At 38.8% G+C, this 24,876-nt stretch overlaps 1 protein-coding gene across 1 annotated transcript in view; it reads right to left on the reverse strand.

Moving 5' to 3' along the window:
• The window catches only part of LRP2 (LDL receptor related protein 2), a 253,234-nt gene that overhangs the window by 82,869 nt on the left and 145,489 nt on the right, over window positions 1-24,876 (reverse strand). The window contains exons 33-38 of the mRNA XM_066346663.1: window positions 22,139-22,282; window positions 17,064-17,173; window positions 6,114-6,291; window positions 4,559-4,772; window positions 3,128-3,367; window positions 1,406-1,594 (exon numbers count right to left, since the gene is read on the reverse strand). Of these exons, the coding sequence (XP_066202760.1) occupies window positions 1,406-1,594; window positions 3,128-3,367; window positions 4,559-4,772; window positions 6,114-6,291; window positions 17,064-17,173; window positions 22,139-22,282 (1,075 nt within the window). The remainder of the gene's footprint in view (window positions 1-1,405; window positions 1,595-3,127; window positions 3,368-4,558; window positions 4,773-6,113; window positions 6,292-17,063; window positions 17,174-22,138; window positions 22,283-24,876) is intronic.

Consider the following 24,876-nt stretch of genomic DNA (forward strand, 5'->3'; position numbering starts at 1 on the left):
TATTTGCAGCTTCTAAAGACATCAGAATTCACAGTAAATGTCGGAACGTACTTTCTACTCAAGGGTGTATTTTCAGGAATATTCTTCCTTTTCTACCTGCATGTTTAACATCTGAATCTTTAAAGACTCCAGAATACATCATCATGGTATAACTTCTACTCCAGCACAATGGAAAGGAGCAAAGAGAGAGAGCCATCAGGATCTCAGGTTGTTGATCAATGTCATCAGTGCTCTTTGTTCTCAGCATTAACACGAGGTCTTTTCCTAGTCTTTCTAAATAGTATAGATGTTTTCATTCCATGAACCTTCTAAAGCCACCAAAACAGAAGTACACTTCCCTTTGAGCATTACAGAACAATGTAAATGCAAGAATAAATAGACCATGATGTGAAGACAGTATAATGGAGAGTGATCCCCAATTCGTCCCATGTGGTTGAAAGTCTGTTGATAAACTGTCTAGCAAGGCACATCTACTTTGTTTTATATCTGTCTCAAAGCTGCTCTAGAGCAATCGGACCAGTATGTCATGTTACTGAGCTAGCTACTCTTCTCACTACCTATCACTAACTATTCTATAAGTATATTCCAATCCTTTAATCCAGGGTTGGCAAACTCTTCCATAAAGGCTTATTAATAGTAAATATTTATGGCTTTGCAGAGCATGTGGTTTCTTTCACAAGTACTCAACTCTGCCACTCTAACATGAAAGCAGCCACAGACAACACATGAACGAATGGGCACAGCTGTGTTCCATCCAGTAAAACTTACCTTACAATAGGCAGCGTGCTGCATTTGGCCCATAGGCCAGACTACAGACCTCTGCTTGAACTATACCCTCAGTAATAACATAAAATTCATAATCAGGAAAAAGATTTAGGAATCCAATTAAAGCCTTATCTAACTATCTAACGATTCTATTATATTTACTGTAACTATCATTATAGTACATAGATTTTTATAATACATTTTAATATTTCTACCTGATGTCTACTTACCATTTGGATAACACTCAGTGATACCTATTTTTATAAAATGGTCTTATACTCTAAAAATTATAATACATTTGTTCTCAGTATACCATTAGAAATTAGTGGTATTTCAAAATTAAGTACATGAACCAACACAACTAAGTTAATGTAATATTGGGTCAGGCATTTCAATAGAACCTCAAAAAGTGCCTAAACAAAAATGTTTTTATAAATTAACAAGAGGAAGCAATTAAGAATTTGGCAATGAAAATTGTTCAGCTTTAAAATAAAGGCTTACCATATTATGGTTTACATTATATTTTAATATCGGAAAAACAGATCCGTAGCACAAATAACATTATACTAAACTTTCTAGCATAAAATAAGGTATAAACACAAAAAGGTTTTTCAATAGAATCAGGATACAGCTCACCTACCTGCTACCCAGTCCACTGCAATACCCCGCACTCCATTTTCTCCTATCCCTTGAGTAATGATGTTTGTAAAACCAGACCCATCTGGTCTGATTCTACGGATCGCGTTGTAAGATTTCTCAGAGATGCTAAAATCACACCAGTAAATAAAGCCAGAAGATACATCAACATCCACATGCAGTGCATTTCGTCCTGGAATGTTTAAGGAAAGAGAATTAAACAAAGCTCTAGCTGGAACTAGAACTTCTAAATGTCTGTCCTGCCTTTCAAACTCTCATTCCCAACCCCTTGCTCTGATTATGCCCCCATTACAAAATAAAACTATTTGTTTCCCAGTTACAACGAACTCACACACCACCCAGATCTTGGTTTTTTACATTTCCCACAATAAGGAGCACTGGCTGGAGAAACGGCTGACTATGGTTTTGGAGTGGGAAGGTAGGAGCTGAGCCTGGAACATCTTACTACATCAAGAAGCGAGGAAGCACTCAAACACTAATGGGATCATGTCATGAAAACACAGGCAGCCACTTCAGGAGGTTCTCTCTGGCCCAAGTGGATCAGCTGCAGCATCAAGCAGAGCACATGTGGTGCCAGAACACTGAGACCCTTCCACCACATGCTTTTCCATCTCTTCTATTTCTCCCAACCCTTCGTTCCCTTCATCCCTCTTTCTTTCTTTTTATTTTTATCATTAGCCTATGACATATTTTTTCTGATACTACTAAAAATTAGTTCTCTTGTGGTAACATACACCTATATACCTAGAAACCTCTTGGCTCATATAGGAAACAAATAATCATTTTATATGTATATATTCACAGTATATAAGCCTAAAGTGCTGCAAAAATATAGTTATTAAGAAGAGACTAAAATGCCTGACCAGGCGGTGGCGCAGTGAATAGAGCGTCGGACTGGGATGCCGAGGACCCAGGTTCGAGACCCCGAGGTCACCAGCTTGAACATGGGCTCATCTGGTTTGAGCAAAAAGCTCACCAACTTAGACCCAAGGTCGCTGGCTCGAGAAAGGGGTTACTCAGTCTGCTAAAGGCACATATGAGAAAGCAATCAATGAACAACTAAGGTGTCGCAATGTGCAACGAAAAACTAATGATTAATGCTTCTCATCTCTCCGTTCCTGTCTGTCTGTCCCTGTCTATCCCTCTCTCTGACTCTCTCTGTCTCTTAAAAAAAAAAAAAGAAAAGAAGAGACTAATGTTGTCAAGTCATTTATTTTCAACTCATCAAATATATATCAATGAATCAGATTGAAGACTATTTCATTATTATTCTAAATAGTAGTACGTATATTCTCTACCTTAAATCTCCATTAATACTCAGAAATAGTATGCAATTCTTCTGACCACCCACTCTGTAATACTTCTTGCCATTTCATGCTACATTCTATGTTGTTCTAGGCCTGTGGTTCTCACTGTGGCCCATGGACCAGCAACGTCAGCATGCCCTGGGAACTTGTTAGAAATTCAGCTTCTCTAGCCCTACCCCAGACCACTAAACCAGAAAATCTGCATATGGGAACCAGATCTGTGTTTTAAAAGCCCTCCAATTCTGATGTACACTAAAGTTTGAGGGCCACGTGAGACTGCGTCTCAAGGGAAAGGCAAGATTCATCATGTGTTGAATCGAAACATGGAGAAATGTTTTACAGCACCAAGGATTTCAACCAGATGGAGTCACATCTCACTTATATTGGAGTTGGCATACCTTGGCCTGCCACTGGCACCATGGCTTCTGAATGATCTGACAATTCCAAGCTGAAACCTCTGATTGCCGACAGCATTGAAACCACAATGAATGAGCTATATGGAGAGCAGGTCTGATGATCAGGATTGAGTTTAAATCCAGTGGCGCAGGCGCATGAGTACAGTCCTCCTGGTACAGGCAGGCAAATCTGCTGACAGGCATTCACATTGTTGCTACAGCCATTTGAGGATCCGGCAGAATCTGAATGAAATCAAAGTCCGTTGGTAACTTTTGACCCCACCTACTTGCCTCTTCATCTCAAACTTTCAAACTTGGGTCACCAAGTGATTCATTATAAAAACTAATAACAAAATATGGTATCTAAGTTAACAATCTAAAAACAATACTAGAAAGGCTAAAGCTTATACAACTAACACCTAAAGGTATGAAAACAGAACCATAGATTTATGTTACATAATAGTTAGAAAATGAAGCATTGATTGTATTTTTCCCACAAATCATGCAACATTTAGGGAGGTCAGTATAAAAATTCTAATTTTTCTTTTTTTTTTTTTGCCCTCTTGGCCTATGCACTGGCATTTTAAAATCATATCAGTTTAAATACATGATCAATAGTGTGTTAGGTATTGTCAAAAAATATATTAACTAAGAATATTTAAAGATTTTTTTCACATGCAATAAAAATAAATACCAGTGACAACCCAGGTTTTATAGTACAGCAGAAAAATTGTTTGATATCTTTGGTTAGAGACTAAAAGCTACAAAATATTTCAAAACTATGAAAATAATCACTAGATCATAATGCTAATTTAAAAGAGGCAAAACGAAAGTTAAATTATTTCTGAAAAGTGTTGTTGAAATAAGCCAAACGGTATTTCTTTTAAGATTAAAAATTCTATCATTTTAACACTTTCCCATCAGTCATCCAATTAATATTTACTGAGCAATGTGTCAGAACTATTCTAGTTATTGGATACAGAGCAAGAAACAACCCAGATGAAATGACTGTCCTTACAGAGGTTACGTTCTAAAGAAAAACCCAGACAACAAAGCAATAGATAGTATGTCAGCAAATGCTGTGGAGCAGAAGCACAATAAGGAGTATAAAGTGATGGGGGAAGAATGGGATAAGCTCACTCTGTAGTCAGTCTGGCCTTTCAGGTGCCAGATGAGTCTCTGGCACTTAACCATGCTTAGGACACAGTTATTTTTAGAATATTTTGGGTAATTTTAATTTGCATGCATGTATATGTATTGTACATAGGTCTGAGTGTGGATTTGTGTTTATTCCTAAGTGTGTAGATGTGAATAGAAGTTATACATCCAAAGTTGGGTATACTGCAATGATAAAATGACTGTCCTTACAGAGGTTACGTTCTAAAGAAAAACCCAGACAACAAACCAATAGATAGTATGTCAGTAAATACTTACTGTGTCTATGGTAAATGCGAAGTCCCCTCAGATTTGGAGTATTATCTCGCAAGACTACTTTGTTGGCCCCAGTGGCCTTGTCAACTCTTTCAATGACCTCATAGTGCTCATCGGTATAATAGAGGAAGGAACCGTAAACAGCAATTCCCCAGGGGTGGGAAAGATAGTTTACCAGGACCATTCGATTTGTACCATCCACGTTTCCTCTTTCAATCTAAAAGATCAGAATTTTGTTACTGACTGATTCACAGTGAAATGAGAGAAACATTTAAAATGAATATACCTGACATTTATACAGCACTCTATCCTTTACAGAGACTTTTCATATCTTTTTTCTGATTAGATAGCCACAACTCCACTGAGCAGTAAGTCAGGCAAATGTCATTGTGCCCATTTCGTTAATAAAGCTGGAGTTCAAATAAAACAATCAACTTTCTCAGATGGCATGGTGAAGAAATGGGAACTAAATCTTTTTCATCTCTGCAGGGGATATGATATTCTTGTCAAAAATACACAATTCATGCCTCCTTAAATATGTCCAGCTGTGGGTCATTACACAGGAGTTGACTGACTCTGCATTTAACATCAACAATTTCTGCACCGGGGATAGGAAATGTGCTCCATACAATCATAGAAGATAGCAAGACTGGTGGGGCAAAGGGAAGTGCTGGTATAGCAGGACAGGTAACAAGCCTTAGCCACTGTGACTTGGTAAACTAGAAAGGAACAGAGAGAATGAAGATCCTTTTGGGAAATGACAAGAAGTCTACTTCTGAAAGAAAAACAAAATATAGCTGGTTTGACTGCATTCCAAAAACTTGTCTCCAGTGCCTCCTTTGTGCCGGGGTCTGAGCTGAATACTGACAAGAAGGGCAAACATGGTCTGGCCCACTGCCTCCCTGAACAAGGGAACCCAGCAGTTGCAAGAGCAGGTTGTGCCTTAGAAATTGACACAGTGCCAGAAGTCTAGTACACAGGGGAGATAAGGTTGGAGGGAAGCTGCTGAGGGAGCAATCTGGACCAGATTAGCTGACCAAGGTCAGCTGAAATGTTTGGAGCTACTCCTCTAAACCAGGGTTCTGGGCTAAGCAATGATCAAACCTATTTGTTGTGGCTTTATGAAGACAAATGTCTCCAACATGAAAGCATTTCCAGTAATAAGGGCCCTGGTCTAGTCAAGGCTAGAGAGAAGTAGCTCAGAAGGGTGGAGATGGCAGAAAAAGGCTAGACCTGAAGAGACAGAGGACAATATTTTGTAATAAGTAAGAACATGGTTATTAGAATGAAGGAGAAATAGGAGAGTTGTAGCTTAGGAGAAAGGATGGAGAGTCATGCCACTAGCAAGCTCACATATTCAAGAGGACCAAGTAAAGGTAGAAAAAGATAAAGAGGGATATGGTGAGTACCATGTCGGTCATGCCAGACTGTATGCAGAAATCATAGCATATGACAAGAGTTTTCTCATCATTGCACACATTCCAGACAACTCAGAACAATCAGTACAAGCCTCATCAACTCAGCAATGAAGACAAAGAGACTACAAGTGTGCTCATACCACTCCTCTGCTGGTGACTGCCCAGTAGAGTTTCTGATCCTCAATATCAAGAGTGAGAAACTCCAGGTGTTCAAGATCTCCAGTGAAGAGGGTCTTTGGAGAGGTGCCATCCATGTTAGCACTTGCAACCTTGGCAGGAACCCCACTGTCGGTTCCTTGGTCTGACCAGTATAGTTTCCTACAACCATAAAAAATAGCAACATTTAATGAAACAGAAAATAGATTAGAGTGAATGGCATCTCTCGTTTAAATATTTAAATGAAAATGTGTGAGTAATGGCAGCATGAAAGATACTCCTGATCTTTCCCCTTGAAATTTTAACAGATTGAACAACTATAATGCAGCGAAGGAACTCCAGCTGGGCTCGCCTGAAAAATATGCACACTGAATGGACTAAGGGTGGGATAGGTTGAAAAGGGGGCTGCGGAAGATAAAACACACTCTAGGTTAGCTCCTAGTGTGACTGGGTTTGTTTGTTTGTTTTCAACCAGGACTACAGGGAGGAGAGAAGCTTGCACTGTCTGGATTTGTCTGCCAGGATATGGAGAGGGACGCCTGGAGTGCCTGGGCCTCCTTCTGCTGGGAGAAGTGGAGAGGTTGAAAGGTAGAGGGGGAGATACTAAATCAAAGTGACAACAGAATGAGGGGACATGGCCAGTGTTCCAGCAGTCTTCCCACAGCCCACACTTGGTTTAAAGATAGAAAAAAACAAAGTGCAGCCACCCAGCCTCCCAGATCCCATCCCCCTCACCTCACACAACTAACTTACAAGAGTCACTCTCTCCTCTGAAAAATAGAAGTGCTCCACATCTGCTCCCCTGGCCTATTTTGATATGGGAGGAGCACCCGGAGGCCTGAGATTGCCATTGCTAAAGCCAGAAAGCTGTAAAGCCCTTATAACACACTCAACCCACCAATGTGACTGCAGTCCTGTTACATCATTGCTACAGCAACATTTCAGCAGAGGTCAGCCTAGGAATTTCACAAAGCTAAAACCTGTAATACAGTGATATCAACTGGAAAAAAAACAGTAACCTCTCAAATCTGAAATTTATTTTTCCTTTTTTTCTCTTTTGAATTTTATTTTCTTTAATTTTTATATTTTTTATTCCTTGTGGGTGGGGGTTTTGTTTGTTTGTTTTGTTTTTCAATCTTTGTTTTTTGTGGTTTTTCTTTTTTACTTGCCATTATTTTAATTTATTTATTTTTTGTTAGAGCTCTTAATAATACTACTCTCAAGTGGCATCAAAGAAGAAGAAATCAAATACCATGGCCACACAAGACAGAGACATAGTTTAGAAAAAAAAATTTAAATCTCCAAAAAAAATAATAATTTCAATCACATGAAAAAATTGCAGTTAAATGATAGAGAATTTAAAATTGAAGTTCTGAAAATACTCAATGAGATGCGAGAAAACACCAATGGGCAACTTAATGAGAACAGAAAACAAAACGAATATCTCACCAAGGAGATTGAAACTTAAAAACAGCCCTGGTTAGTTGGCTCAGCGGTAGAGCATTGGCCTGGCATGGGGATATCCTGGGTTCAATTCCCAGTCAGGGCACACAAAAGAGGCACCCATCTGCTTCTCCACCCCTTAACCTTTTGCTTCTCTCTCTGTCTCTCTCTTTCTCTTCTTCTCCCCTCCTGCAGCCATGGCTCAATTGGAGCAAGTTGGTCCCAGGTGCAGAAGATGGCTCTATGGTTTCTGCCTCAAATGCTTTAAAAAAATGGCTCCGGTTGCAACAGAGCAAGGGCCCCAGATGGGCAGAGCATCACCTTCTACTGGGCTTGCCAGGTGGATCCCAGTTGGGGTACATGCAGGAGTCTGTCTCTGCCTCCCCTCCTCCAACTAAATAAAAAAAAGAAACTTTGAAAACAAAAATGAAGAACTCAATACATGAATTGAAAACTGAGGTGGCAAATTTAAGCTAATAGAACAAGCCAGATAGAGGAAAGAATCAGTGACATCGAAGACAGGCAACTAGAGAAGAGGAGAGAGAATCACGAATTTAAAAAAACTGAGAGAGTTTTACAAGAATTGTATGACTCTATCACAAAGAGCAATAAGAATAATGGGTATATTAGAAGAAGAGAGGGAGAAGAGAATGGAGAGTCTAGTCAAACAAATAATTGATGAGAATTTCCCAAGCCTATGTAAAGAGTTAGAGACTTGAATATAAGAAGCAAATAGAATGCCTAGTTACCTCAACCCAAGCAGACCTACTCCAAGGCACATCAATAAAATTGTCAAAAATCAGTGACAACGAAAGAATCCTCAAGGCAGCTAGGGAAAATAAGAATATAACATATAAAGAAAGGCCCATTAGGTTATCATCAGACTTCTCAGCAGAAACTCTACAAGCCAGAAGAGAGTGGCCCCAAACATTCAAAGTGCTAAAAAAAAAAAAAAAGAGAGGAATTATCAGCCAAGAATACTATAGCCATCACAGTTACCCTTCAAATACAAAGAAGAAATAAAAACTTTACAGACATACAAAAGCTGAGGAAATTTATCACCAGAAAATCCCCACTGCAGGAAATACACAAGGTGGGTATTTGACCGGATACAAAGAACAAAACATATCAAAACTACAAGTAAAATCTCCAACAAAGTCACAATCAAAACAAAGATAATCTGTGACAACAATAACATAAAAGGGGAGAAGATAAAGACTGACAGTAGCAAAAAAAGGTGGAATGCAGAAGTACTCATAAGGCAAAGGACTTGGCCTGACTTGTGGTGGTGCAGTGAATAAAGCATCGACCTAGAATGCTGAGGTCACCAGTTCAAAACCCTGGGTTTGCTTGCTCAAGGCATATATGGGAGTTGATGCTTCCTGCTCCTCACCCTTCTCTCTCTCTCTCTCACTCTGTCTCTCTCCTCTCTAACTAAAAATGAATAAATAAAATCTAAAAAAAACCATTTAAAAAATAGACAAAAATGACTATATGACATATCAAAATTTCTGGGATGCAGCCATAGCAGTAATAAGAGAGACCTTTATATCATTACAAGTTTATATCATAAAACAATAGAGATCCTAAGTAAACAACCTAACATCACATTTTAAAGAACTAGAAAAGGAAAAACAGAAAGTCAGCAGAAGAAAAGAAATAGTAAAAATTAGAGCAGAACTAAATGAAATAGAGAACAAAAAAACTATAAAAAATATTAATACACTAAAGAGCTGGTTCTTTGAAACGATCAATAAAACTGACAAACCCCTGGCTAGATTCACTAAGGAAAAAAGAGAAAAGACTCATATAAATGAAATCCAAAATGAAAGATGAGAAATTACAACAGAAGTCATAGATATACAGAGTATCATAGCCACATACTATGAAAGATTATATGCCACCAAATTCAACAACCTAGAATAAACAAATAAATTCCTAGAACTATACAATCTTCCTAGTCTAAGTTAAGAAGAAGTATAAAACCTAAATAGACCCATAAGCAGGGGGAAAATAGAAACAGCCATCAAAAACTTCCCAAAAATAAAAGTCCAGGACTAGATGGCTACACTAGTAAATTCTACCAAATATTCACAGAAGATATGATACTGATCCTTTTCAAAATCTTCCAAAAAATAGAAGAACTAGCAATACTCTCTAACACATTTTTGAGGACAATATAACACTGATACCAAAACCTGGCAACAATAACCTGAACAGCCAGTAGCACAGTGGATAGAGCATTTGCCTGGGATGCTGAGAACTCAGGATGAAAACCCCAAGGCTGCCAGCTTGAGCAGGGGCTCATCCAGCTTGAGCTTGGGACCTTAGACATGACCCTTTGGTAGCTGGTTTGAGCACAAAGATCACTGGCTTAAAGCCCAAGGTCACTGGCCTGAGCCTAGTCACTGGCTTAAGCAAGGGGTCACTGGCTCAGCTGGAACCCCCTAGTCAAGGTACATATGAGAAAGCAATCAATGAACAACTAAGGAGCTGCAATGAAGAATTGATGCTTCTCATCTCTCTCCCTTCCTGCCTGTCTATCCCTGTCTGTCTGTCTATCACTCACTAAAAAAAGAAACACCTGGCAAGGATGACACAAAAAAAGAAAACTACTGGCCAATATCACTAATGAATAAAGATGCAAAAATCCTAAAGAAAATACTAGCAAATCAAATACAACACATTTAAAAAATAATGCATCACGATCAAGCGAGATTCATCCCAGGAGCACAAGGATGGTTTAACATATGTAAAACAATCAAATTAATACACTACATCAACAAAACAAAGAAAAAAATTCATATTACCCTATCAGTAGATGCCAAAAAAGGCACTCAATAAGATACAACATCCTTTTATGTTTAAAACATTTAATAAAATTGGAATAGAAAGAAAGTACCTCAACATGATAAAGGCCATATATGATAAACTATCAGCTAATATTATATTAAATGGTGAAATAATGAAGGCTTTTCCTCTAAAATCAGGAATGAAACAAGGTTGCCCACTCTCTCCAGTCTAATTCAACATAGTCTAGAAGTTTTAGCCAGAGCAATCAGGCAAGAAAAAAAAAAGATATCCATGTCAGGAAAGAAGAAGTAAAGGTATCGCTTTTTGCAGATAACATGATCCTGTATATAGAAAACCCCAAAGACTTCACCAAAAAACTATTAGAAACAATAAACTAAAACAGTAAAGTTGCAGGATACAAAATCAATATACAAAAATCTATTGCTTTCCTATAAGCTAATGATGAAACTTCAGAAAATAAACTCAAAAAAACAATTCTTTTTATAATTGCAACAAAATAAAATAAAATACCTAGGAATAAATTTAACAAAGGATGTGAAGGACCTATATACTGAAGACTATAAAGCATTATTGAAAGAAATTTTAAAAAACACAATGAAATGAGAAAATATCCCATGTTCATGGATTGTAAGAATCAGTATAATTAAAATGACCATATTACCCAAAGCAATATACAAATTGAATACAATCCCCATCAAAATCCCAATGTCATTTTTTAAAGAAATAAAACAAAAAGTCACCAAGTTTGTATGGAACCATAAAAAACCCCAAATACACAAAACAATTCTGAGAAAAAAGAATAAAATCAGAGGTGTCATACTACCTGACTTCAAATTATACTATCAAGTCACAATAATCAAAACAGCATGGTAGTTGCAGAAAAACAAACATACAGACGAGTGGAACAGAACTGAGAGCCCAGAAATAAAACCACATATATACGGACAAATAATCTTTGACAAAGCAGTCAAAAATACACAATGGAGAAAAGAAAGCCTCTTCAATAAATGGTGCTAAGAAAATTGGAAAGCCACATGCAAAAGAATGAAACTTGACTTATAGTTTGTCCCCTTGCACAAAAAGTAATTCAAAATGGATCAAAGACCTAAATATAAGATCTGAAACAATAAATTACATAGAAGAAAACATAAGTACTAAACCCATGGACCTTGGCAGTAGAAAACAATTCATGAATTTGACCCTAAAGGTAAGGGAAGTAAGGCAAAAATAGATAAATGGGACTATATCAAACTAAGAAGCTTCTGCACAGCAAAAGAAACTGACAACAAAACTAAAAGGCAGCCAACCAAATGGGAGATATTCACAAACAACAGCTCCGATTAGGGGTTAATATCCCTAATATACAAAGAACTTAAAAAGCTCAGCAACAAACAAGCAAACCATCCAATTAAAAAATGGGAAGAGGATCTGAACAGACACTTCTCCCAAGAAGACATACAAATGATCAACAGGTGTATAAAAAGATGCTCATCTTCACTAGTTATTCGAGAAATGCAAATCAAAACTACAATGTGATACCACCTCATACCTGTTAGATTGGCTATTATCAACCAGACAGGTAATAACAAACAGAGACTGTGAAGAAAAAGGAACCCCCATTCACTGCTGGTGGGAATACAAACTAGTACAACCACTATGGAAAAAAGTATGGTGGTTCCTAAAAAAACTAAGAATAGAACTACCATAAGACCCAGCTGGGTATCTACCCCCAAAACTTGAAAACATTGGTAAGTAAGAACACATGCACACCCATGTTCATCACAGCATTATTCACAGTGGCCAAGATATGGATAGCGTCCCTCGATAGAGGACAGGATAAAGAAGATGTGGTACATATATACAATGGAATATTGCTCAGCCATATTATGATGAGACATATTGCCATTTATGACAACATAGATGGACCTTGAGAACATTATACTGAGTGAAATAAGTAAATCAGAAAAAGCTAAGAACTGTATGATTTTACACATAGGTGGGATATAAAACTGAGACACATAGACATAGATAAAAGTGAAGTGGTTACCAGGGGGAGGAGAATATGGGGGAGGGGGAGGGGAAGGGAGTAAAGAGGGACAAATATACGCTGACAAAAAAATAATTTAGCTTTGGGTGATGGGTATGCAGCATAATCAAAAGTTCAAATGCTACAGTAACATTTACCTGAAACCTGTGTACTCCTATTGACCAATGTCACCCTGTTAAATTTAATTTTCTAAATAAAATTATTTAAAAAAAAAAAAAGAAAATGTGTATTTCTTGTCCTCAAGATGCATACAATTCAATGGAAAAAGTCTGATACATCAATATTTTTTAAAAATACAATTTGGAATAGTACTTAACTAGTATCAATGTCTTTATATTTCCCAGTTATTATTGGGTTAGAGGTCATTTTAAATGGTCTAAACCAGGAGGATATCATCTACCATTGGTGGGTGATCCTTTAGCTTGATGAAGTAGGTGGAAACTTATGACTAAGAAGGAGCCTACATCAGTAGTCAGTCCTTTTCAAAGAACCACATACTGCCCAGTACACTGGGAAGGACAAAGCTAATGTAAAAGTTGTCAAGTACTTCCCTGCTCACCTCTTGAGCTTCTTATTTAATTCTCTAAATTGTCATCTACCACAAGACCAGCTACTTTCTTATTTAATCTGATTTCTTTGATGAAAAATTTTAAAAATAGGAGAAAAAAACTGAGTAACACTTTCCTGAGAATGGAATTCCATTGGCATACTTATAGCAAGATATACAACTTTTTCCTACTTTTTCATTTCACAATGAACGAGACTCAATATGTACATATGAACCCCAATCACCACAGAGAATTGCCAAGTCCATAATATATGAAAGGTCATCAAAGTATATGAAGGGTTGCTTTCCACTTCCACTGAAGACATATTTCTTGACTTGAATCCAAGTTTTTTCATTTCTATCTCCTCTCCTGCTATAGCCACAATAAACAATCCTCTTATACTCTTTCCTCATAAATCCTCGAACTCCTTAATCCCAATTATCTTTATTTGCATACCTCTTCCACCAACAGTCTGATAAATCCATTTTAAACCTCATCTTCAAGTCTAAACTTCTCTCCCTCTAACTTCTCAAATTTGGAAATTCTTTGCTTTGATAAACTCTTCCATCTCATCCCTGCTCCTATTTTATTTCTCCTTTTGAAGCTCCTTTGCCCTAAAACCTTGCCTGAGCTCCCAAACCTCCAGTCCTTCTGTGCCTGGACCTCATATTTAACCAAGTTAACAATCTTCTTATTTATTCTCTTGATTTCCCATTGTGCCTAGCTTGCTAATCGCTAGCCGTGCTTTTCTGTCATTATTTTCTTTCTCCTCTTCCATTCCTCACGACAAAAATTTGCTGAACAAAACCACAAAAACTCTCATGAATTCTGAGTTCACCCAAAATTTAAACTACCCAACCCTAGCTGAGAATAATCATCACTCACTCACTGGGTAATGTTCTCCTTATCGGTTTTTTCAAGGTCGTTCCTACTCTAATTCTTGGCCCATAATTTTCACTCTCATTCAATTACTTTATCACTGACCTTTTATCTGCCCTTAAAAATATGCTCAGGCTTCCTTACTCGAAATTTTTTTTCCCTGTTACATTTTAACCTACACACATTTATCTTTTTTCTAATTTTTCAATACCAAACTCTTAAAAAGAGTGGTAGCTTCCTTTCTTTCACTTTCTAACTCCTTTATCTCTCCAATGAACATCTTTCAAACGTCACCAGCAACTCCATAATTGCCTCAACTCTTTATTACTGATCATCCACAGCAATATTTTTCTGCAACTAATTTAATAACATTGACAATAACTTTCTCAAGATGTTGTCTTTACTGAGCATCCAAGACATATCCATGAGTCTCTATTCTGTTTCTTCTCCCAGTTCCTCTGTCAAAATCATTGCCTCCCAATCCAACTGGGCTGCTCTTAGTTACTCAACATGGCCCTTTCCAGCCCCTGATCCTGACTTCCTTACTTGATAGAATGGAAAATACCTCCAAAGCCAGCTCTGCCTAGTGAAATTCTATCACTAGATCCAGTCCAAATAACATCACCTCCATCAAGCTTAAAATTTCTCTCTGCAGAATTCTCATCCCAATTTTTTTTTAGCCTCTTGTATGGATTTTAATCATACACATACCTGTGTTACTGGTATCTATGTATAGGATTTACCCAATTTACTAAGATATAAATTTTTAAGGTTACAAAAATTATACATTATGTCTTCAATAATCTTAGTATCTAATCCATATACCACCAACCTTAGCAGAAACTGTTTTCACTTGCCAAAATCAATGTCTTCCTCTTCTTTCTTGATAAAAAGCTGGACTACATGTCCTGGCTTCCTTTAAGTTACCTGAGGCCTTGTGACTGAAATCCAGCCAAAGCAATGAGAGCAGAAGTAGTAAGCACAACTTGTAGGCCTGACCCATAAAAATTACCCAGAACATTCCTGAATATTCTTCTCTTTACTGCTCCAAAGATGTCAACACCCAGATGACCTTGAAAGCCTCCTACTGAAGACTTCATCAGCCTGGGTCCCTCAATGACTTGTGTAAAATAGAGCTTCTCCTAATTTCTGTCCAAACTCTACTGCTCAAATGAAAGGCAAATAAATTTCTACTTTTTTTTGAGCCACTATACATTTTAGAGTTTGTTTTAACAGTTAACTGATCCTAACTAATAGACCACACAAAAATGGAAGCACAATAAATAAACATTTGATGAATGAATAACACATAAGCTCAAGTGTCAAAAGTGGAGCTTTAAATTTTAGATGGCCTTTCTTCTATAAAGGATAACTGAAAATTAGAACAAGCCACCAATCACAGAATAAAATTTAGCTTTTAGTACCCTTTAAGAATTGAGATTGATTCACACATCATCCTAACTTGAAGCAGAGAGCTAATACAATTTACTTCTTCAGTTCCCTTGCAGGCCTGAGAATCCGCGGACTATCAACCAGAAAGTCAAAATCTACTTGAAGTGAAATACTGTATTTCCTCATGTATAAGACACTCCCGTGTATAAGATGCACCTTAATTTGGGGGCACAAAATTTGAAAAAAAAATTACATAAAGTTATTGAGCTCAAGTTTTATTCATATAAAATTCATACAACTCCTCATCCATGCAAAAAAAAAGCGAGAAATGCAAGTAAAAGAATCTACAACCACTGTGTAAGACGCACCCAGATTTTAGACCCCAAATTTTTTTTGGGAAAAGGTGCGTCTTATACATGGGAAAATATGGTAACTACTCTTTTTAAAAGTCAAACCTCATATTTCATCATTTATTGTTCTAGTTTATAATAAAGTACAAAACAACACTGACCAAACAGAGCAGAGGACTCAAGTCTGTATCAATAAGTTTATTTTCTCCTGTTCTCCATCCTCAACTTCTTCCACTCCAATTCTGAATAATCTGTCTTTTTTTTTTTTTTTTAAGTGAGAGGAAGGGAGATAGTGAGACTGACTCCCACGTGCACTCTGACTGGGATCAACTCAGTAACCCCTGTCTGGGGCCGATGCTTAAATCAACCAAGCTATTCTTAACACTGATGTTTGAATCAACTGAGCCACTGGCTGCAGGAGGGGAACAGGGAAAGAAAGGGAGTGGGAGGAGGAGAGAAGCAGATAGTCACTTCTCTTGTGTGTCCTGACCAGAAATGAAACCCAGGACATCCATATGCCAGGGTGACGCTCTATCCAATGAGCCTACCGCCCAGGGCCCTGGCCAATCTTTCTGAAATAGATTTGGTTCCATCACTGCCTTCCTCAATATTCCCTGCTTGCTCCTTATTTCTCTAAAGAATCAAGTGCAACTTCTCAGCATGACATTAAAGCTCTCCATGACTTGTATCCAAATGACATTATCGGCTGTATCTCCCATCTAGTCAACTGCCCCCTACTCTAAGCCCCTTGCTCCAGCCCTCTGCACAAGCACACTGAGTACTACCACCATGCTTCTGTATCATCAGTGCTCAGTTGGCTTCAAGTACCACTCCCTAATTATAACCCATTCTTCACCTACTAGACGCCTTCTCATCTTCAAGGTCTCTTTCCAATGTTATCTACCCCTAAGAGTTTCCCACATTCACTCATTCAGAATGTATTACTTTCTTGTACTTCCATTTTTAAATTTCTGAAAGCCTTGCTTATTTAGAATTAATTTTCACTATTAACTTAAAGAACACAGAACAAAATACATATTATATCCTTCATATTAAATATACCACAGAGCGCCTGACCTGTGGTGGCGCAGTGGATAAAGCGTCGACCTGGAACACTGAAGTCACCAGTTTGAACCCTGCACTTGCCTGGTCAAGGCACATGTGGGAGTTGATGCTTCCTGCTCCTCCCCCCTTCTTTCTCTCTCTCTCTCTCTCTCTCTCTCTCTCTTTCTCTCTTCTCTAAAATGAATAAATTTAAATAAAGAAATAAAAAACAAATGTAAAAAAAATAATAAATATACCACAGAGCTACCTCTCTTCTCCTCACTGAGATCTATATTTTTCAAATGTTGGCATATAAAATTAGAAAATGTCCTAAGTTTGAAATCTTCCATTTTATCAGACCATAATATTTACAAGAATGGTGCTGTATAGAAGGCTTGAGCCGTTTATTAAACTCACCCATTAGCAGGATCAACAGTTATGCCAACTGGAAAACCAACTCCAAGAGCTGTCCCATCATTGGTAATTAGTGTTTTTCCATATCTGACATCTCCCCGGAGTGTCAGAACCTGTAGCGATAGATTCACTTATTAGAACTGAGATTCATAAGGGGAAAACAAAGCAAGCTGATACGGAGGAGAACTTGAAGCACAACGAATTCCAAAGTATGATTAGGGATGAATGGGAGGATTTGCATGACATTCAAATAATTCCTAATTACATTTTTGGGCTATAGGGATAAATAGCTCAATAGAAAATAAGAGTAAGAAAAGCAAAATCACCTGTCAAATTCCTCTTTTTAATTCACCTAAAAGTTCAGGAGAGGAAATGTACATGAATAAAATAAAGATTCAAAGAGAAGGTAGAGTCACTGTTAGAGAGAAACTACAAAAATGCCTTCAGAAAAAAAAGAAAAGAAAACTCTGGGACAAATGGGAACCCCACAGCTGTCCCGCATCCCAGTTGACTGGGCCACAGCACTCGGTCGCCCATCACTGCAAACGCAATTGATCAAACAGTGTGAATTCACTCAATCTTGAGGCAAGTTCACCTTCCTCTGAACTTCGTTTCTTTATCCTGAAAATGTGGATGACAATGGCACCTTCTGAATAGAGCTCACAGGATAATGAGATAGCACATGTAAAGCACTTAACACAGAAACTGGCACAAATTTATTTAATAAGTGTTCCTTATTTTTAATGGTGGCACCTATTGAACACTTACTTAGTCTGTACCCAGCATTACACTAAGCATTACTGGATATCCTCAGGATGATCCTGTGAGATAAATACCATTACTCTGCCCATATTAGAGATGATGAAAAAGAGGCCTACGAGGATTGACTGCCTTTCCCAATGCTATCTATTTTTTATTATTATGACCATTATGTTATATAATCACAATGTTAACAGAACCCTGAAACATCACAGAGTATTATGAATTACTGGACTAGAGGCAGTTTTTTAGGAGCAAGACTATTTTAATACGCATTGAGGAAGAAATAACTAATAAGAAATTAGAAAATGTCTGTTGATTTGCATGAAGGTTTTTCTATAAAATTGCTTTTTCATGCAAATAGCTATTTGTGTTTCTGTGTTTGTTTTTCTTTCTGCCCCTCTTTCTGTCTCTACATGTATTTCTCTCTCTTCTCTCTTCTCTCTCTCTCTCTCTCAAATACGCATACACAAACCCTTGTCTCCCTCACTCTTCTCTAAAATTTTCTCATCCACTTGGACTAAGATGATTTTCAACTGTTCAATTTGTCTCTCCTTGCTCTGATTTCTCTGCTTTTCCCAGGCCGGAGGCTCTTCCGTTCACAGGGAGGTTCCCTCCTGGTTCTGTGGACTGCGGAGTAGAGCTCTCTGTCTCACAGCCGTTCTGTCGGCTTCCCTCTTCAGCTACCAAAGGGCTGTGAGTGAGTGGGCACACAGCTACCCCTAGTGGAACACAATTTCTTAAATGTTTCTCTTTCAGCCTGAAGTTGGAGTAAAATGCGAATTACTCTTATGCTGGAACGAATATTATGCAGGTAAACAGTAAGTGAACACTATTCTTTTTTTCATAAGCAATCTAACATTGTCCTGGAAGAGTCACAATTGATATCACCAAAGGAGAAAACCAATAAACACACTAAAAGGGCAACTTGCCTTTGAATCATTATTCCTGGAGGTCTGGTTATGAATATTCTAAATACTAAATATACTGATAATTGGAGGGAAATAGGGCACTGTGTTCACAGGCCACCTTAGTGTCATGAACTAGTTTTACTTACTGAGCTATTAACCCCATTTTACAAATAAAGAAAGAGAGGCTCAGAGAAGTGAAGTAATTCTTCCAAAGTCAAACAGCCTGTGAATGGAGGAAATACAGTGCCCTTCCCAGGCACAAAATGCATCTTCATATCTCAAGGTCTGGATAAAGTGTTTTTTCTCTACCTTGGTTGTCTCTTCCCTACGTCTTCGTTTGGCAGTGTTAAATACTGGTCATCCTTCAAGACTCAGCTCACCAATAATCACTTACGAAAAACCTGCCATTCTCTCTCCCACACATTTACCTCCACCCCCAACCACAAAGTGCCTGTATTTACTGCTCGGACCATATTTATTACACTGGATCCAAGGTATCTCTTGGTGTCTAGCTCCCAGATGTGTGAGCTACCTAAAAGCAAAAAAAAAAAGTTTTATTTATGTCTGAACATCCAGAACTAACCACAGGACTAGTCCATAGACAGCATTTTCCACTGTTTGTTGAATGAATGAGCAAGCAAGCCAGACTCAAAGCCACATCTTTGGGCTCTAGAGCAAATTATCTTTACTCTGTACCTCACTGCACTGGGGCAGAATTACAAACTTCAGGCTTCTATGGGTAAAGCAGCCTTACCAAAACATGCTCATGCACATGCACACACTCAGTCATTCTTCAAATCTGACCTTCATTCTATCTAATGCTGATGAAGACACGTACGCTGCTTTGGGAAAACTATCAGTCTAGAAGGGGAGACTCCCATTTACAAAGCATCAGACCAAGATATAGAATAAGAGCATAACTGTCATTTGAGATTAAGGCAGCTTTATATTTAGTGGAGTCTAGAGCTGTGAGCTCCATATTAAGGGTCTTAGGCTGAAAATTTTGCTCATGTTTTGACTGTGGAAGACTGATATTTTTAGCTGACATTATGAACAAATATCTTCTGTCACTGACGAAGGTGGTTAAATAAAGCCAGATTGCTGGATTTGTGATTTATAACAAGGCAAATTTAGAACACCGCCCAGGAATTCGGCAGTGAAATTGACTGCTTAAGCCAAATTCTTAATTTCTTTGGCCTTCAGATTCTTATTTATAAAACAAAGGATTTGAACAAAGACCTCCAAGTTTCCCCTCCTGTTAATAGTTTATGATTCTACCCAGTTTGCTATATTCTGGGAGATCAGCATTTGCGCATACTGCTAAAGTCCCTCTCATTGTGAAAGATTACTACACTCGCCTGCCCTTGGGAATACTAGGAAGACTAAAGGAGATGCATTTGCGGAAGACCTTAGTAAACTGGAAAGCACTGTCTGCCCTGAGCTCATTTTATCACAACGGCTGTAAATTAGCCACTTGGCTGCTGTGTGTCTTCCTCATCTTTAGTATTTATCTTTCTGAATGCCCCCAAAGAGCAACTAACTTCTAGCTGGTGCCTAACCCACCAGCTAGAAGTGGACTGTCATTTTACACAGCCCTGCTAACTGTCCCTTCACAAGGCCTTCCCTTTGCTTTAGAAATTTTCACTTTCAAAATTATTATGAATTAATAATCTCTTACATGGTTTAACTTTGTCCCAGAGTGGAAGAAACCAATCCTAATCAAGTTACTTCTGATTTACTCATGTGATTTCATACCTGCACCCCATCTAGAATTTCTTCTGGGAATTAGAGTAAAAAAGAACAGTTATCGCAGAGAGGAGAGTATCAAAGGAATTAGAATCAAGTTTCTACTTTCTGTTTCACTGTTAGAAAAACTATATTGGAGCCATAGAAAGATTTCCATCTTAAAACAGAGGTAACCTATAAATTAGGTTTAAGACTAAAATAACATTGAAGATTTGACGAGAAAAGATAGTGAAAACTCCCCGACTACTATAATCTTCCTTTTATGCTGAACTCATTACATAACTTTTTTTTTTTTTGTATATTTCCGAAGTGAGAAGCAAGGAGGCAGTCCGACTCCCTCATGCGCCCGACTGAGATCCACCCAGCATTGCCCATTGAGGGGGGGGGGGCGATGCTCTGCCCGTCTGAAGCATTGCTCCCGTTGTGGCCAGAGCCATTCTAGCACCTGAGGTGGAGACCATGGAGCCATTCTCAGCACCCGGGCCAACTTTGTTCCAATGGAGCCTTTGCTGCGGGAGGGGAAGAGAGAGATAGAGGGAGGAGAGGGGGAGGGGTGGAGAAGCAGATGGACACTTCTCCTGTGTGCCCTGACCGGGAATCAAACCTGGGACATCCACACACCAGGCCGACACTCTACTGTTGAACCAACTGGCTAGGGCCATAACTTTTTATTTATCTTTTTATATATTTTTATAAAATATCTTAAGTACTCCCATAGAAACAAGTTAGTATTGATATTCAGGAAGAAACAAAATAGGGCAGTAAAATGGTCCAATAATTTTATTTTTCTTAAGTGAGAGTAAGGGAGATAGACTCCTGCATGAGGCAGAGGCTCCATGGAGTCTTCCTCAGCATCAAGGGGTGATGTGCTTGAATCATTGAGCCATGGCTGTAGAGGGGAAGAGAAAGAGAGGGGGGGGGAGTGTAAAGTGGAGAGGGGGAAGAAGTAGGTGGTTACCTCTCTTGTGTGTCCTGACCAGGAATCAAACCCAGGACTTGGTTGATGGTCTACCACTGAGCCAACCAGCCAGGGCATCAAGAATTTATTTATTTATTTTTAGCAATGGGGGGCAGACAGGGATAGACAGACAGGAAGGGAAAGAGATGAGAAGCATCAACTTATTGTTGCGACACTTTAGTTATTTATTGATTGCTTTCTCATACTGCCTTGACCAGGGGGCTTCAACTGAGCATTGACTTCTTGCTCAAGCCAACAACCTTGGGCTCAAATCAGCGACCTTGGGTTTCAAGTCAGCAAACTTTGAACTCAATACAGCAACCTTTAGGCCCAAGCCAGCAACCATGAGGCTATGTCTATGATCCCACATGCAAGCCAGCAACCCTGAGCTCAAGCCGATGCACCCACACTCAGGACAGATAAGCCCTCGCTCAAGCCTGTGATCGCAGGGTTTTGAACCTGCAAATAGGGTCCTCAACATACCAGGCCAATGCTTTATTCACTGCGCCGATGCCTGGTTAGGCCCCTATTTTTAAGTTGGTTTTCCTCCTTAGCTTCAGAGACTTTGACAGTTAACACTAATATATCTTCACTTTTGTTTCTGCTTAAAAAATAATTTCAGAATCCATGAGAGCATTTCTGAGAACAGAGTCTACATAAATCAGAAACCGGTGGTTGTGTACATAGTATTATGGAATCATTACCTCAATTGACTGAGTTCCAGGATTGGTGTAATAAAGGTTTCTTGATATCCAGTCTAAGGCCAGGCTCATGGAAGAGCCCAGATTCGACAGAGGAACAAACACTGTCCTGTTAGTGCCATCTGTCTTCACTCTATGAATTTCACCCTGGAAAGAAAGATGAGGAGAAGGGAGCTGTTTCAAGGCCACAGACACTCCATGAAAACAATTCCTCCACTGTGGCTACTGCCAGCTGTTTGTTTCTTTAACACTCTTCAGACTTGGAGACAAGGCAAAGGTTTCACAACACTGGATGACCTCCCTGTGTATAATATATTGCTCACAAAAATTAGGAGATATTTTATCATTTCATATTTATTTTTATTTCAAAATATCCCCTAATTTTTGTGAGGAGTATACTATTGTGAGCAACACTTTGAGAATATGGATTTTTGCCCTGGCCAGTTTGCTCAGTGGTAGAGTATCAACCCACATGTTCAAGCTCCAGCTTCAATTCCCGGCTAGGGCACACAGGAGAAGCAACCATCTGCTTCTCTTTCCCATCCCTGCAGGAATACACAAGGCTATCTCTGATATTGGCTATAGAGATATATGTTTATTTATTTATTTATTTATTTATTTATTTATTATTATTATTTTTTTTGTATTTTTCTGAAGCTGGAAACAGGGAGAGACAGTCAGACAGACTCCTGCATGCGCCCGACCGGGATCCACCCGGCACGCCCACCAGGGACGATGCTCTGCCCACCAGGGGGCGATGCTCTGCCCCTCTGGGGCACTGCTCTGCCACGACCAGAGCCACTCTAGCGCCTGGGGCAGAGGCCAAGGAGCCATCCCTAGCGCCCGGGCGATCTTTGCTCCAATGGAGCCTCGCTGCAGGAGGGGAAGAGAGAGACAGAGAGGAAGGGGGGGTGGAGAAGCAAATGGGCGCTTCTCCTATGTGCCCTGGCCGGGAATCGAACCCGGGTCCCCCGCACGCCACACACCAGGCCGATGCTCTACCGCTGAGCCAACTGGCCAGGGCCAAGATATATGTTTCTTAATTGCCACAAGCCAAAGTCATAAAAATAACCCAAGTCACAAGTGTGAATCAGGTGGCCAGGAGTATATCTTGCATAGAGCTGACAAGTATCAAACACAAAGATCTTTCCTTCTCTTCTTCGTCTGTATTCTCTTTGCCCCTTCCCCATCCTCACAGGTTTCTTTCCTAAAGGATAGGAAGGGACCCAATAGGAAAGCAATTGGAGAAGTGTTCTTTTTATCCTTGAGGCAAAGGTTCTGAATGAAGGCCCCAGCAGTCACATCAAATGTTTTCCTGGAATTCCCTTAGGGAACTACAGCATTTTGTATTGAGTTATGATCATTTTTATGTTAGTCTAACAACTTCTACAAGCTTAAAGCTCCTTATGAACAATCTTTGCAACTGCTGGTTCTAAGCACATATTCTGCAGTTGGAAGCAGCTAGTTCAGTGCAAGGCAAACAATAAGCTCTTAATAAGGACTTGCTGAATGAATAAAGAATACCCAGAGGAGTGACGTCACGGAAATGGCGCCGTGAGCAGCGTGTCCGACAAATCTCCCCAAAATCACAACAAATTTATCAACTATAAACAGAAAAATTTCTCCTCAGAGCATTCCGGAGTTCCACACAAACTGAAAGCGAAAGGACTGTTATCACTTGAATCTGAGAGACGAGGGTGTGGAGGAAGCTAACTACCGCAGGGACGTTCATTCAAGCCGCGGAGGGAGTGCGCCTGTGTGCTATCAACAAGACCACCCTCAGATGCCAATAAGAAAGAGGAAATCGAATATTATGGATACAAAAGAAAGAGAGGTAACACAAATAGTTGTGGAAAAATCTATGGAGAAAAGACTTAACATATTGGAAGCCTTGGAGCTAAATGACAGAGAATTTAAAATAGAAATCTTAAAAATACTCAGAGATATACAAGAAAACACAGAAAGGCAATTTAGGGAGATCAGAAAACAACTCAATGAACACAAAGAATATATTACCAAGGAAATTGAAACTATAAAAACAAATCAAACAGAAATGAAAAACTCAATTCATGAGCTGAAAAACGAGGTAACAAGCTTAGCTAACAGAACAGCCCAGATAGAAGATAGGATTAGTGAAATAGAAGACAAACAACTTGAGGCACAACAGAGAGAAAAAGAAAGAGACTCAAAAATAATAAAAAACGAGAAGGCCCTACAGGAATTGTCTGACTCCATCAGAAAGAATAACATAAGAATAATAGGTATATCAGAGGGAGAAGAGAAAGAAAATGGAATGGAGAATATACTCAAACAAATAATAGACGAGAACTTCTCAAGCCTGTGGAAAGAACTAAAGCCTCAAATTCAAGAAGCAAACAGAACACCAAGTTTTCTTAACCCCAACAAACCCACTCCAAGGCACATCATAATAAAGATGACACAAACCAATGACAAAGAAAAAATTCTCAAGGCAGCCAGGGAAAAGAAGAGTACAACATATAAAGGAAAGCCTATTAGATTATCATCAGATTTCTCAGCAGAAACTCTACAAGCTAGAAGAGAGTGGACCCCAATATTTAAAGCCCTGAAAGAGAGGAACTTTCAGCCAAGAATACTATACCCATCAAAGCTATCCTTCAAGTATGAAGGAGATATAAAAACATTCACAAATACAGAAAAGATGAGAGAATTTATCAGCAGAAAGCCCCCACTCCAGGAAATACTAAAGGGGGTTTTCCAAC

The sequence above is a fragment of the Saccopteryx leptura genome, chromosome 7 (assembly GCF_036850995.1).
Source record: "Saccopteryx leptura isolate mSacLep1 chromosome 7, mSacLep1_pri_phased_curated, whole genome shotgun sequence".
Lineage (NCBI taxonomy): Eukaryota > Metazoa > Chordata > Mammalia > Chiroptera > Emballonuridae > Saccopteryx > Saccopteryx leptura.